The 16,036-nt window shown below is 44.6% G+C and overlaps 1 protein-coding gene across 1 annotated transcript; it reads left to right on the forward strand.

Moving 5' to 3' along the window:
• The first annotated feature begins 104 nt into the window (after window positions 1-104).
• On the forward strand, window positions 105-15,823 carry znf106a (zinc finger protein 106a). The gene is made up of 22 exons (XM_020105647.2): window positions 105-239; window positions 2,130-2,223; window positions 2,530-2,591; window positions 4,317-4,508; window positions 5,733-7,637; window positions 7,729-8,194; window positions 8,278-8,347; window positions 8,593-8,747; window positions 9,057-9,117; window positions 9,279-9,584; window positions 9,730-10,531; window positions 10,754-10,803; window positions 11,286-11,431; window positions 11,521-11,655; window positions 11,776-11,892; window positions 12,137-12,328; window positions 12,803-12,865; window positions 12,988-13,107; window positions 13,201-13,272; window positions 13,413-13,484; window positions 13,727-13,873; window positions 14,257-15,823. Exons 2-22 carry the CDS (start codon window positions 2,170-2,172, stop codon window positions 14,305-14,307), a joined length of 5,238 nt encoding a protein of 1,745 aa, XP_019961206.2. The 5' UTR covers window positions 105-239; window positions 2,130-2,169; the 3' UTR covers window positions 14,308-15,823.
• Window positions 15,824-16,036: the final 213 nt, after the last annotated feature.

Raw genomic sequence — 16,036 nt, forward strand, 5'->3', positions numbered from 1 at the left:
AGGGCTTCAACTTGTGATTAGTATTTTTACACCTTGGTATCAGTACTTTCACCAAAGTATATTAAGTTTAACTCTTACCAAGTGAAGCTGCACTGTGGGATCACGTCTTTTTGCCGGGTGTCCTGTTTTCCTACGGCGCGATGTTCGTGAACGCCTCCCGGGTCGAGCAGGATGTTGTTGTTAGCTCCAGCGGTGGAGGAGGAGGACATCCTGTAGTCTCACATCTGGACGCTTCGAAGGTACGAAACTCCCACTTCTTTATACATTTGACTTATAAGTAGACTTATGTTGTGGCTGCGCGCACTGTCGCGTTTGTAAACCGACATGTTCCACTTGTTTTGAATCGTTGGTGTCGCTTGCTAGCATGTTGCTGCTAGCTGCTAGCTTGCTAACCTGCTATTTCTAAATGTGACCAAACGTCTTTTAATCAGACGTGAATCTCTCAGCAGCTCTGATTTGAGTTTACAGTTTGAGACTCACGCCGCTGAACAGTCTGTCGATTGTGTTTCTTCGCCTTTCGCCCCATTAGTTAAGGACATGCTAACACGCATGCTAATCGAGCAGCTAGGCTAACAACAATAGAAACCGAGCTCCCTGTAAACTAGTGTTAAACTCGTGAGAGAGTTGTTCTGACAGTCTCCTCGGTTTTAATTGTTTAATAACTTTATGTTCAACTGCGATCACGTCGTCAGGAGACTAAACTTTATTCCATGTGAGACGATAAACTGCTGCAGCGAGTAGCTAACTGTTAGCAGCGAAGGTAACTCCTCAAGTTGTGACAATGAAATGAGCAGACGAGCTTTTATTGTCTCTCTCTCTTCGTCTGAAACTTTAATTGTGAGATAACATTGGACCTGACGTCATATTATATGTGATAAACGTTAAAATCTTTATTTGAAAGTTAAGAGTCAACGCCCCTTTTCGGTTCTTGAAGACGGAAGGAAGCCCTGAGGTTGTTTGTTGATGGTTTCTTGGATTCTTCTTGGACATTCTTCTTCCAGTGCAGCAGCAGATTAAATCACTTTTGAATAGTTTGGTGTGTTACGAGCTTGCTGCCCCCCAGAGATCCACCGCCTCAGAGGTAACTTGACCCTGGGACCCTCCTAATTCCTGGTCATACTGTAAATAGCTGCCCTCTGGTGCTTTTGGTGCAAAGACACATTGTGACGCTACCAGGGATAGAATATAGCTCTAACTAATGAGGGTGATGGGTTCTCCTGACTTTAACTTCGGTTAGTATCCATTATATTGTATATCAAACGTTGCCGGTTGACGTTGTCATGAATCTAAAGTAGGAAAGTTGTGTGTCGATAGATATGAGTTTGGCAGTGTGGACAGAAATAAGAGGAAAGGTGCTTTTTTGGGGCTGATGATGAATCCTGAGTGTGTTGAATTTAGCCACTTACTGTCTGTGTCAGAGTCTTGCTGGACATTGTCTGTAGGAAGGTTATGTTTTCCATTATCAACAAAACCTCCATTAGTTTGCTTTAATGACACCATGCCCTTTAACTGCAAAGCCAGGCTTTCTCTCCCTCACTCTAGATTGTGTTGTTAAAAAGTAAAGATTTCCCCAAATATTTCTATTATCGTTTTAGACTTTGACAGAAATATTACAAAGATGGAGAATTCATCCCTCAATCCATAAACCTACAACCTTTCATAGCAGAAACATGTTGTTCCTCTGGGTCAGTTGCGTCTCAAGAAGGTTTTGTTGATTCAGAAAAAAACTGTGACAGCCAACTTCCCCAGCAGTCGACTCCTGTCCCACATTCTTCACCCTGCTTGTCAATGTTAAATGTTCACGTCCAGACATAGGCCCGATGCTGCCAGGGCGCTCCTGCCTCCTGGCCACAGAGTTGCTCCTTCAGCAGACTGGAATTAGACCAGTGTGCAGGTTAAACTACGCGGGCTGTGCTAGTGAGGCATGTTGTGGAATAGCGAGGTTTGATTTGTCTGACTTGTTGCTTGCTGTGAGCTCAACTACAAAACGTACAGTACACTAATTATTCCACAGAGGTTGAACCACACTGTTTATAATCCATGTTTATTATAAACACAGAACTTGTTGCTTTGTCCTTTGTAAGCTGTTGATGAGTGTTTTTACTTTAATGAATTCTCTCTATTGACAGTAATGGGCTGAGATCCACCTTCATTTAATCCTTATTCAAAATGGCGAGAGACAGACAGTGCATCCTCTGTGAAACAATCCATGTTTCCAAGCAGGTAACTCACCCTCGAACAAGGTTTATACAGAATAAATGCAGAAATACAGTTGGATTTCATGTGATACATTCAGGAGCTCTGGCTACATTTACACTAGAGTTTCATGAGCTGTGGACAAAACAAATATCAAGGATTTTACAAATAATAAAATGAGCGTTATCATATAAAGTATATTTTCTGTTCTGATGCATATCCATATATTTATATGGAGTTATGATACTTAATTTATTAATTAATACTGACAATCAATGTGTTTGTGAATATTGAAAAGAAAAAGTTTCCAAACTTAACAATGCCTGTTTCCAGGAGATGGATGAGCACATGAGAAGTATGCTGCACCACCGAGAGCTGGAGAAGCTCAAAGGACGGTGAGTGTCTCAAAATATGCAACATGCACAGATATCATGGAAACATCAATGCATTACAGAAATGAATCATATACCAACATTGTATTTCCCAAATAATTTCGATGACACATCTTATTCAATGTTTAAATGTGTATATGACCATTTAAGTGTGTAAAGTTTAAGGGTATGAAAAGTTTTGTCAATGTATTTGGGTCATGAGGCACGTGTGCACATGGGCACGTGTTGGATCAGGGGATATATGGGCAGCTGTTTCAACTGTGGCACATATATTTAGACACAATCTCTCCGGAACAACAGGCGTGAGCGATAGGAGGCAACTGGGTATCTTGTGACGGCCATGTAGATTACTAAAAGTATGTGGCACGTTGCTGACATTGAAGAATATGGAGAAGTGTAAATACAGATTCAGGTCCTGAGTTGCTGCTAAGTTACTGGGATTTCATGTTGATAATGTAAACACAGCGTCCTTTTAAACTAGACGTGGTATAATTGTGTATAAAATGTATTAATAGAGTGCACGTTGATTTAGATTTAAACTGCCTCTCTAGGAATATAAATGGAGCTTAACTTGATACAGTTTTATTTGTCGTCTTTGCTGTCATTACTAATTCAGGTTTCAGTTTCCTCGTCAGTGCAGCTGAGAACAAACGTGTTGATCCAAAATACTTTTATTACCTCCGGCAAGGTGGTTATGTTTTAACCCCCGTCCATTTGTTTGCGTATTGGTTTGTTTTTTTAGCAAGTTTACAGTAAAATGATGGAATGAATTTCCACGAAACATTGGGGAAGGATGCAGTCTGGGTCAGGGAAGAACCCAATCTATTTTGGTATGGTTCTGGTTCAGGGTGCAGATCCAAGGATTATTTTTCCCCACTTCATTGCAATATTCTTTTTAATTTTCACTGAGACTGATTTGTATGATTTTGCAAACTTTGGTGCGACTTGATTGAGAACCATCCTAGTTTGCCAACTGCACCAGAGGACAGAAAATGGCAGCATGCCCTGACACAAATTTGAAACAGTAAATTGAGAAGGAGCCAGCAAAGTCACAACCCGTATCAGAATCACAGGATGACATACTTGGGAGAGGTTTTTGAAGCGGAGGCTGTGAGCAGCTGCACGAGGCTCCAGTTTCAAAGGCTTTGCTCTGGATTGGTCAGTGGGCTGCTCGAGACCTGTTTTAATAACACATGCTGGCCTGGAGGGGGCTGGGTCCTGGCTCTCAGTGAGGACTGTGGGGTCAAATACAGACATTGCCTCCTGTTGAGTCTCAGAGCGCAGCGGACACCATCATGACCGGACACTAGGCTGAGGGAGATTTGCCTCTCTCCCCTCCACGCGTCCCGGTGCTGTGCTACATGGCTTGTTGTGGTGGCTGGACATAAACAGCTAGATGAGCACGCTGCCTGGGTCCAGCCCGGCTGCTCCTGCCCTCACTCTGCCACCTATGGCCTGCTGAAGAATATAATAACAAGATCAGGATGATAAACATTCAAACTTTTTTTTAAGAGAAAAAATTGTAAGTTAGCTACCTCCTGATCTGCGACATATAGACAATTCGGACAAGTTATTTTTTAAAAGGATTGTTGAGTATTCTCCTCTCCTGCTACAGAAAGTAGAGCCTGAGTACGTAAGGCTCTGCAGGCTAAAAAAACCAATCCAAGACAAGTTCAGAACAATGCCTGAAGGAACGATTGAACGTCCGCTCTCGCCTTCCCTCCCCAGGGACTGCGGGCATGAGTGCCGAGTGTGCAAGGTGACGGTGGTGAGCCTGACTGATTATGCCAGCCACATTTCCAGTCCCACGCACAAGCAGAATGTGGAGGCTGCAGAACAAAAGCCCGCTAGGAAAGGCCACAAGGATTACTTCGACCAGGCTCTGGTGGACCTGATTGAAAAGAGAAAAGAGAAGATCAGGTAAGGCCTTCTTGAAAACACGTTTATGATGTTATCAGGTTTTGAGATGGAGGGATAACAGTTGTAAATGAATATGTTATATAAATGTAGTTTTATAAGGTCCCTTATTTTGAAGAAAATCTAAATTATTAATGTTTATTTATTAGTGAACTGCTCTCTCTTCTCTCTGCTCTTTTTAGTGCTCCAAATATTTTTTTGTGGTTTGCATTTTTCTAGATAAATCCATGTTAGTGTTGATGCTGTGGTTTAATATAAAGATAGGTGATGTGTGTACATACTGTAAACCATGTATAGTCACATTCTGCTCAGTGTTGATCACAGGACTCTTTTAGCTGCAGCTTCACGTTCAGCAGAGTCCGGGGTCGTATGTCCGGAGCGCAGACTAAAAAAAGTCTGACTGCGACTGAAGTTCAGACGTGACGTCTTTGTGCCCTACAAACTCTTGAAATGAATTTGACCTGTGAGACTACCTTATGTGTGCTGGCGTTTTCTTTTCTGAAAACATGTAGTGTTGATCTCAGTATCTCACTGGAAACATTTTAAAACACTTCTGACCACAGCATCTGGTAAAGTGTGATATGTGAGGAGACAGTTGAGGGCAAAAGCCGACACTCAGCTGTCGGCCTGTCACATGCCTGATATTTTCCCTCAGAGCCGTAGGTCACACTGAATCAATCCAAGAAGCCTGCCGACAGTTTGCCAAGAGATGGTCCGGTCGCCAAGGAAACTTTTACGTCCTGTTAAACAGACTCAAATAAATCTCCACAATAACCATTATTTTTAATAAAAATGAAAAAATTGTCACCAAACAATTTCGTTTTTACAAATCTTTCTGTTTATTCATAAAAACAGCTGCTGGCTGCAAACAATGGTGACGAGTTTGGTGAGAACAAACCAAATGTTGTGGGCAAGAAAAACCGAAACACTAAATCTCTCTGTAGAGCTAAAGAGCATTGGTAGTGTCAGGTGACAGGACACTTGTTTGATTACTTTTGAATTTCCTCAGAATTTCTTTTTGAAGGCATTGTGTCTTAAAATACTCACAACCTTCACTAAAGACCATGAGCTGAAACCTATAACTTTTCATGTACATGTGTGTGTATGACTGTGAACATTATGAAAGCAGATTCCATGGCAGAGTAGTTATAATGGAATTCATGATTTTGCAGAGGTACTTAAAAAGTGGCCACTGAGTGAAGATCTGCATGTGTGTCTCGTTACCAGGAAAGAAAAGGAGGCTGCTGCTGCGAAGCTGGCAAAAGAAGAAGACGATTGTAGGAGAAAGGAGGAGTTTCATCAGAGGTTAAAGGAAGCTAAGGAGCGTTACCAGCGAGAATACACCTGGCAGCAGCCTTCACAGGGGTCAGGTGGATCTGGTCAGCACAATTCTTGGTACGGCGGCAACAGATACAATGCCAGATCAGGGGAGCCACGGCCCTGGCACTACAACCAACAGGGAAAGAGCGCCACCTGGCATGCTCAGGAGCCTCCCAACTTTCAGAAATGGGGATCCGAAGAGTGTGTTGGTGGAAGCTTGCATAACCAGGGAGGGTGGAACAGGAGGCAATGGGATCAGGGTGGATGTTCTGGCAATCAACAGAATCGACTGCCTTGGCTCAGCAGTGGAGGCAGTAGTAATGGGGTCTACGGCCAAAACAATATATCTCAGTACCAACAAAGAGGCCGTCCCTTTGGAAGTTCGGGGCCAAATAATACGCATCCACCTCCACCCAATTTGTATTCCCGGGGTTCTAACCAGTTTCAAAATACTGCCAGTAACGAGCGAAGTCAGCAGAGTAGTGGGGTTCAAGTAAGCAAGGGACAAACAGCAGAAGCTGAGCACAACAGCAGTAAAAGCTCTAAGACCTTTGGTAGCAATCCAAAGCTGGACAAAGCCTGTCGCTGGTCCCCGTACCCAGTCACAAAGAGCTCTGAGTCCGGGTCCCAAAGAGACACCAACCCAAGTTCGTCAGAGAAGCACCCCAAAGTCCCTAAAGCCCAGAAGCAAGATAAAACACCAGAGACCAGTGCCGTTAACAGGCTGTCCCGACCTGACAGGAAACCAGGGCCGTTGCCTTCTAGTGGACAAACTGTGGAAGCAAAACAGAAGCAAAAAAGAGATGCTAAAACCAAACCGAGGGATAGCAGCAGTAGCAGCAGCAGTAGAAGCAGCAGTGCTCAGAGAGAAGGACACCAGAGCTCTGCATCTGCTCCTTCCACTCAGAAGGTAAATAAATCATTGCTGCAGAAAGATAAGAAGAAGTCCTCACTTCCTGGTCTCACCACTCAACTAAGTAAGGCCTCCAGTTTAGAACATGCGCAATCAAAGCCCACTTCAAAACAGAGTGGACTCAGCGCTATAGCTCCACTTATTGGGCCCCTGAAATCAAGGCAAGAACGGCAGCTCCCTGAAGTCCCCAGGAAAGAAAGACAGACAGTGTCAGAAAAGAGAGGTTCTCTGGATAGCTCGAGTAAGGACAGGATGGAAATATCACAGCACATTGAGGAGGAGGAGCAGAGAGATTGTGCTCAGAGTCAGATCGGAGTAAACAAAGAAAACAGCTTCAGGCAAGATCCAGCTAAACCAAATTCATCAGTCAGACCAGAAAAGCCTGCGTTGAAATCCTCAGACAGCAGCCAGTTTCTCCAGTCGTTACAAGTTAGTACCTCCACCATGGAGAACTCAGAGTCTGCAGCCTCAAGCAGGAAAGAGGAGAACAGGGAGAAAGAGGAGAAGCAAACAGGCTCACCGGCCCCAGATGAAGCTGTGCAGGCTGTTGAGGCAGGGCAGAGCTCAGAGAGTGACACCTCCAGGAGCAGTGACGCACAGACGCTGTCAGCATCAAACACAAGTCAGTCTAAACTTGACCTCCCTCCCGTCTTAAAACGAGACCTGACCAAACACATCAGCTCCAAGAGCAAAGCAGTAGGCCACGAGCCCAACCTGAACATTGCCAGACGGGTGAGAAACCTGAGCGAGTCACGGAGGAGCGACTCCGAGAAGGACTCTGGGCTCAAACCGACTGTGCGGCAACTCATCAGCTCCTCCGGCTCTCGGCGCAATGTAAACTGGGAACAGGTTTATCAGGAGGTCAGGAAGAAGCAAGACAAAGGGAAAGGGATGCCAAGGTAAAGTTGTTGTCTGACATTTAGATTTTACAAAGAGAGTTTTTCTATTTTCAGCTGCCTTGACCTCACGTTATGTTTTGTCACACTCCAGGTTTGGGATAGAGATGGTGCCGAATGAACATGAGGACCAGAGCCAGGAGGAAGATGACATTCCCGGGTTAGATGGTTTCCACTGGGAGTCGTTGATGGACGTCTCTGCTCCAGGTGCCCCCCGAAAACGCTCTTTATCAGAGAGCAGCCTCGCCCCCGAATCCACTCCCTCGCTGTTTGCGTCCCTCATGTCAAAGGAAATGTCACAAAGAGAAAACCTCGGCTCAGGACAGCAGGGATCTTCAATCCCGACCTTATTCGCTCAAGGGAGCAAAGACATTCACTGTGAACAAGAGGTGGATCACACACTTGGTCAGTTTGGGGCCAAAACACAGAAGCAGCCTGAGAAGCTGACATCAGCGACAGTGAAGGCCCTCCAGCGATCTGATTCGGTGCTCGGGGACAGCAGCTCGGGGACGGAGCAGTTTGACGGTCAGGGAACAGGGAAGAGGCGCAGAGCAGCCGGGGTGAGTAAACGAAACGGAGTCTAAACTGATTTTACACGTCAGGGTCTCTTTACAGGTGTTGACTCTGTCTCTCTCTCTCGTAGGATGCTCATGGTGCAGAGACGTCGTGTTTGGAGCACAATAGCAAAAGACGGAAGGTCAAAACCAAAAAAGGTATTTTTTTTTAAATTAATATACAAGTAATAAAAACAGTATTACAAATGATTCATGGACACAGTCAATAGATTTTGTCTCCGCTGATGGAATCTGATGATCTTGTTGGTTTGAGATTCAAAGCTTTAGTCATCTTTGAGGCCTTTGTGCACGACATTGCAGCCACATCAAATTTAAGTTTGCATGAGAGTCGTGTTTTTACCAAGCTACCGAGGATTCCTAAATTTCCCTCGTGCTCTGTGCAGATCGCTTGCAGATCGACCAGCTGCTGGCTGTGTCTCTACGGGAGGAGGAGCTGAGTCGCTCCCTGCAGACTGTGGACACCGGCCTGATCCAGGCCCGCGCTGCACTGGATGCCGCCTACATGGAGGTGCAGCGTCTCATGGTGGTTAAGCAGCAGGTAAGAAAAATAAAACTCCCATCATTTCAAGATTGATCTTCTCACCCAGTTACATATTCTTTATGTACAGGGTCAGTGTCGTGTTAATTCCAAAAGGGCAGGTTGGTTTCTATGATTTTGATTCACAGTATGTTTCAGTTACTCGGTGGCTGATTCTCTCCAGGAGTGGTTACGTGTTTATTTCCATTGTAGCTTTAGTTAAGATGTAGGCGCTGAACTGCTGACTCAGCCGATGTCTAATCTTTCACTGTTGGAGTCTTGCAGAGCAACACTTTTCACTTTCTGACCGTCCTCGTGTGTCTTCCTCAGGTGACTGTAGAGATGAGCACACTGAGAAACAAGCGCATTGATTTACTAAAAGGGATGCAAGGTAAGAACACATGTTTGTGAGAAGTACTAGAAATTGTTTTACAATGAATGCTTTACACATACAGTGTTTGCTCACTGCTAATCACTGCATGTGAGGTTTAATTGTGTTAGAACGTGGATGTTTATTATTAAATTTTTCTTAACTGTTCTTTTTTAATACAGGAAGTGTGGAGGAAGCGCCTCAGCTCAAACTGAAAGAAGAAAAGATAGATGTCATGGATACAGATCCACACATGGCTTGCTCCCTTATGCTTTCCCCCGTAACTGCTGCGCTCAGTCCGAGTCCTCCTGCTCAGCGTGCCTCCCCTCCGTCCTCCAGTCTTCCCTTCATGTCTGCAGTTATCAAAGAGGAGCCCCAGTCTCCCATCCACATCAGCTCAGAGTCGGACCCTCTGGATAATGTCGCCCTCTGTGCTCACAGCACAACACCGGAGCTGCCTGTCGCTCCTGCTGCAGCGTCGTCACCAAGTAATGTCACTTAATGCACAAGTATACACATATATACACATTATTCATTTGTATCAAATAGTAATAATCGTCAGTCATGGATTTAACCTTACTTTACCTTAAATCTGCAGTTTACTGACACATGTGCCTCTGAAACCGTTTGCAGATCCTGCCCTCAACTTTCAGTCGTCTCCTGAGAGAAATCCTGAGCTCTACCAAACCAATACAGAACATATGTGGGAGAACCTTGGAGATCTTGCAGACTGCAACGAGAGCTCGTCAAGACTGTGCGAGACAATGGACATTGCCGTCCAAGCAACGAGGAACTGTCTGACCCCCGAAACTGACTCCAAATCCTCCATAAAGCTTCTCTCACCCAGCAGGAAGGGCTCTGATGTGGGGAGCGTAGGTGACTGTGCAGCCACAAAGACTTCGGAGATCCCCTCTGTGCCCTCGGTGCTCAATCTGCCTGCCTCTCCGTCCGAACTGAGCAGTGGAAAGCGTGTGAGGAAGCTCAAGAAGAGGAAGGTGTTGAAGAAGGCGCAAGGGACGGAGCACCTCGAGAGCAGTGACACCGAGATAGATGGGGAGTTCTCGAGGCCGAGGTGGCTCCGGCCACGCAGGAGACCCAGTGGAGGCTCCCAGGTCAGCACCTCCACTCTGCCCACAGAAGATAGAGAGGGTGACGTGAACATGGAGAACAGCGAGGAGGTGCATAGGCAGAAGGTGGACCACAATTCCCCCAAACACATGGTAGAGCTTCCCCACATGGCCTCCACTGAGCTGACAGTGAACTTAGATTCAGAGGAGAGCATGGAGGTCACCGCAGTCTGCCAGCAGCCCCACACAGATGCTGCGGCTCCACATCGCACCAAAGTCCAGAACTCCTCCAGACCCGTGCCACAGAACCTGGCCTACAACGAGGTCACCTCCACAAGTGACATGGACATCTGTAAATCCTCTGAGAGGTGAGGCTTTACCTCGGACATATGTACCACCTCTTAAATTATCAATATGCTCATAAAGGCACCTACACAGAGAATAATAATAATTATTCTAATAGCTGAAGCTTCAACTTATCACATCTGTTTTTTGTATGTGATGCTGTTTATGATTATTGTATGAAATCCAATCTCAGATTAAGATTAAACTTTGGCAAAAATAAAATCCTTCATCTTTTCTCCCCACAGCGACTTGTCGGTTCCCATCACGTTGCCCAGGACCATGAAGAACTCATCAGGTTTGTTCATCTCTGGTGTTTGTGTTATAAGGGTTAAACTAGTTTGTACAAACTGTCGTCAGCTCACCTTCACTAAATCATATAAAAGAAATTGGACCCTGCTTAAAGTCTTTAAGTGTGACCGTGTAACCAAACATTAAATCCTGCCATGTTCTGAGCAGCCAAAATTAGAAATGTCGGACTCGCTGCCAAATTAAAATAGACTCTGCAGCGCCCAAATTACTTTTTATGGGCAAGATATTCATAGTGACTCTGTGGAGCAGGATGAGTGTGACTTTCTGAAGATGTGTATATATATATAACGTTTTTTGAGAGTTGAGATTTCTTGATACAATTCCACCTTATATTAAACCTTGAAGACCAAAATTCCTTTTTAAACTAAATGTATGATGTTTAAGTTAATTACATTTATTCTAAAGAAGCAAATGCACAAATTTCATTTAGTCTATATGTCACAACATGTTGCTCTATTTTTTCCCCAGATGTGTCTTCTGACCACGGTGGAGATGATATGCCCTCTGAGGGGGTGTTCGAGGGCCACCAGGAGGCGGTGAACGCCATGCAGATCCACAACGGGCTGCTGTACACGTGCTCAGGAGACCGGACCGTCAGAGCCTTTGACCTGGTGGTGAGAGTTGATGAAACCCTGCTGCTGATTCTTTTTTTTTTTTAAATCTGTGAACGCCAAACACAACATTCTCATACTTTTTGTTGCAGACTCATAAATGCGTGGGTGTGTTCGATGGTCACAGCTCCAAAGTGAGCTGCCTGTTGGTGTCCGCGGCTCCGAGCCTCCATCACCGGCTTTATTCTGGTTCCAGTGATCAGACCATCCGCTGCTACAGTCTCAAGGTGAAAACACACAATCTTCTTCTTCTTCATCGAAATAACTGCCATGTTTGTGAGTGATTCCGTTGTAGATCATGTGCCACGATGCTGCCACGGTTTGTGACGCTTCCTTCTCGTTACCAGACTCAAGAGTTCGAGCATCAGTTCTCTCTGTCAGACCGAGTCCTCTGCCTCCACAGCCGCTGGAGGACTTTGTACGCAGGCCTGGCGAACGGCACGGTGGTGACCTTTAACCTCAAGGTGAGAAACACAAAGTCTGAATTTTATATCCCAGTGATGTGAAACAAGGAAAAATGAGACAAATAATACAGCTCATGACTTAATGCAATAGAACACATCGTGTAGCTCAGTAATTAAAAAGTGCTGCTTTGTTGTTGTTTCGTTAGTTTACAATTATCTATTTGCGGGGGTGGGGGTTTATTTGAAAGCCAAATTTTCCGCTCAGTGGCTTTTGTCTTTATTTGTCAACTGTTGCGTCTTTCAGACAAACAAGCAGATGGACGTGTTTGAGTGCCACGGTCCCCGGGCGGTGAGCTGTCTGGCCTCGTCGCAGGAGGGAGCGCGGAGGATCCTGCTGGTCGGCTCCTACGACAGCACCATCAGTGTGAGAGACGCCAAGAACGGACTCCTGCTGCGCACGCTGGAGGGACACATCAAAACCGTCCTCTGCATGAAGGTAACACCAACACCGAGACTTCTTTAGTGATCGAGTAGGTTTCCATTAAGATTGTATAGAGATGTTTCAGAACAAATAGTTTGTGAGTGAGACTAAAACAGTATCTGCTAAATGGAATTAGTTGAAAATTCAAATTGTTTGTGAGGAAATATTTAGGGACAGTTGTGGCTCAGGGAGTAGAGAGGGTCATCCACTAAACCAGATCGGTGGTTCGATCTCCAACACCTCCTGTCCAAAGTGTCATTGGGAAAGATACTGAATCCCAAATTGCCCCTGAAGACTGTCGTGTATGAATGTGTGCGGAATGGGTGAATGCCTTTTAGTGTTAAGCTGGAAAAGCTTTGTATAATTACACACTGCACTTATTGTGTCAATATAAGTTAAGAAATAAGGTTTCCTTCTTTCTTTTTATGTTTTCTTTGTGCTGAAGAACTGTATTTGTACTTGATCTCCTGATTGTTCGTCTCCTCTCAGGTGGTCAATGATCTGGTTTTCAGTGGCTCAAGTGATCAGTGCGTCTACACACACAACATCCATGTGAGTAATCCTGTTTCTCTCTTCATACACAATGTTAACGTGTGAAATTGAGGTTCCCGGTGTAGGTTAATCCAGTTATTAATACACGTAGATCACACTGTGTTTTCTTTGTGCCTGCACAGACTGGAGAGCTGGTGCGCGTCTATAAAGGTCACAGTCACGCTGTTACCGTGGTGTCCATCCTGGGGAAGGTGATGGTGACCGCCTGCCTGGACAAACTGGTCCGAGTCTACGACCTGCAGGTCTGCATCCTTAAACCATCTGTCCTCAGTTTAATGAAACACTTCTCTGCTGCCACAGAAACAACTCATCTCTGCTTATTTGTTCCTCCTCAGTCTCACGACCAGCTGCAGGTCTACGGGGGACACAAGGACATGGTGATGTGTATGACAGTCCACAAGAACTTGGTGAGAGTCATGTGATCTCATCTGATGGGGAGCGTACGGGTGTTCGTGTTTTCAGTGTCTCTGAAATGCAGAGTTTTTTTCTGTCGGGCTTTGTTTGTGTGAGACGTGAACCCATCATCCGTGTGTTCTTTGTGTTTCAGATCTACACGGGCTGTTACGACGGCAGCGTGCAGGCCGTCAAACTGAATCTGATGCAGAACTACCACTGCTGGGTAAGACAAGGGGACAGGAAGTGGAACTGAGAGGAGAATCGATAAATTGAGGATGATGGATGAATTTCATCGTTTTATTAGATTATAATGTTGGAAAACGAAGGAGAAAGAGATTAACCTCGAACTAAAGAGTGATTTCTCTCTCATATCTAATTTAAATAGTTTCTAGACGCATGTAAAAGTAATATTAATCCTGAGCGTGTCCCTGGTTATGAGTTCCTAACTCCGTCTTGTGTCGACAGTGGCACGGTTGTTCGCTGGTCTTTGGGGTGACGGAGCATCTGCAGCAGCACCTGATCAACGACCACACCAGCGCCAACTTCCAGACGCTCAAGTGTCGCTGGAAAAACTGTGAAGAGTTTTTCTCCTCACGCAACAGCTCAAAGCAGGTAAAAATAAAACGTGTTAACCCCACACATTCCATCTCTGTCGTCTTCTTCACACCTGCAGTTTGGGTCATTTGTTCTGAATCAAGTAAAACAGCTGTAACTCATTGATGAGGTCGTTTTGACAGAAAACCTCGACGGCTGTTTTAAAGATTGTTCGTCATCACTTAAGTACAAATATTCTCTTTCGTTCTCTTGTCTCACGTTAAAGTTAATTACATTATCGTGGGTATTTAGACATTTGGTGACGTCACATTGCGCTCTGGGAAATCTGACGTGGATTTTAAACCATTTTCTGATGCGACACACTGAACGAGAGAATATCTGTTCATCAATAATGAAAATCTTTAGCCTTCGATTGATCGACTTCTGGATCTGTTTTGCAGGGGATGCTGATGCACATGTGTAAACATGCTGAGGAGGAGCTTGAGCCTTAAAGGCCGGTGGAGGGACCATCGCCTTCTTCCCTTCCCCGCTATCTTTACCCCCCCACTGTTGACCTCCCATATTGGGGGGGGACGTTCTTGGGACCCACTTAACTTGTCAAGCCTGATGAGTGGCGTCTGATGACTCCATCCTTTATGTTTGGTGTTGGAATCCAACCACAATACAATCACGACGGGAGGGTTGGTTGTGCTGTTGTTTATTTTTATACGTTCTATAAAACACGCCTTCCTCTCTCTCTGTCTGTCTGACCACTGCAGATCCTCTGTTCACTGACCAAAGTAAAACGAAGAAACACGACTTTAGTTGACTGAAGAAACTTGAGCGTTGCCGGTGTGAGAGGGAGTTGTTACGCTTTTCTTACCAAAAATGCAACATTAAACAATAATCATCTTCCGGATTGGTTTCAATATGGCATGAGGTTCAGAGATGTTTTTTCATTGTTGTTGTGAAGTTTGATGTTGAGCAAATCTTTCTTTTTTTTCTTCTATGAAGTTTTTCTTTTATTCACTCAAAGTAAACTCATGTTTATGACATTAATAATTTTGAAGTTTTCAGAAATGAATGATGTCGTCTCTCAGTTGTGAAAAACTGCCTTTGAAGGAGTTTCATTGAAGTGACAGAATTTACTGATTTCTGGTTTGGTTTTAATTTTATTTTGGAGGAGAAGAAGGAGGTTTTTTCCAACAGTTGTTGGGTTGAGTTACATCGATCTTATTTTTCTGTTGCTCATTCAGGTGATTTAAAGGAGCTGAGGGACTTTGGTGCGGTGCTGTGTGACTTGGCCTGAGGTTGCCTTTTCTGAGAATTTGCCTTTGCAGTGAAAACAACCGAGACGTGCGTGTGTGTGTGTTTGTGTGCGCGAGTGTGTGTGTTTCTAAATGTTTGGATTTATTCCTCATAACTGTCGACAGAGTGCTTTTCTATGAGTGAGTGTGAGGTGATGACTTATGTTTGGATTTCATCCTCGGGAAATATTGTATTTTTGGAATCTATTATATATTTGGAGCATCGAGCAGAAGGCACTGGAGCTGTATTTTCCACAGTCGCGATGGTTTTCTTACAAAGTGTGGAGGTGAAGGATGTTAAGAGGAGGTGTTGGATGGAAGAGCTTGAAGGGAAGAGTTAGGATTCATGTCCCATGCCATACCTCACCCTCTTTAAAGACAAGCGAGTTGGTGACTGCTTTTTTAACCGGCTCGTCAGACCAGTTTTAACCAGTGTGAAAGTCGACCCTCTCTCCGGCAGACTTCGTGTGGTGACAGCTCTCGTGTTCGAATCCTCTGCAGAGGGTTCGTTAACCAGATGTTCTCACAGCCGCCATCCTTAAAACCCTCCTCGCCCGTTTGTTATCTACGACGAAAGCATGCAGCTCACCTCTTACCTGGCATTCCTGAGTTTCTTCAAGTTTTTCAGTTGTTGTCAAACTTGTGACGAGATATTTTTTATGAAAGTGCAATCAAAGAAATTGTTAATTATAATAAAAAAAAAATGTTGCAGCATTTAAAACTGTTTTCTTTTGTCTTTCTGATGTTTTAAACTCTTTAAATCTAAGAACCACAGACTGTAAATAAAGAGGGACGATGAGTCTCCACTTCCTCCTGCGCTCCAGAAATGAAGCCAAAACATCTCGGATACAAACGCTGCCATCTCCTGCTGATGATGTCATTTGGAGTCTCAGCTGTCAATCATCCTGCTTCTATAGCATCAAGTAACTAGTTT

Source organism: Paralichthys olivaceus, chromosome 12 (assembly GCF_024713975.1).
Source record: "Paralichthys olivaceus isolate ysfri-2021 chromosome 12, ASM2471397v2, whole genome shotgun sequence".
Taxonomy (NCBI): Eukaryota; Metazoa; Chordata; class Actinopteri; order Pleuronectiformes; family Paralichthyidae; genus Paralichthys; species Paralichthys olivaceus.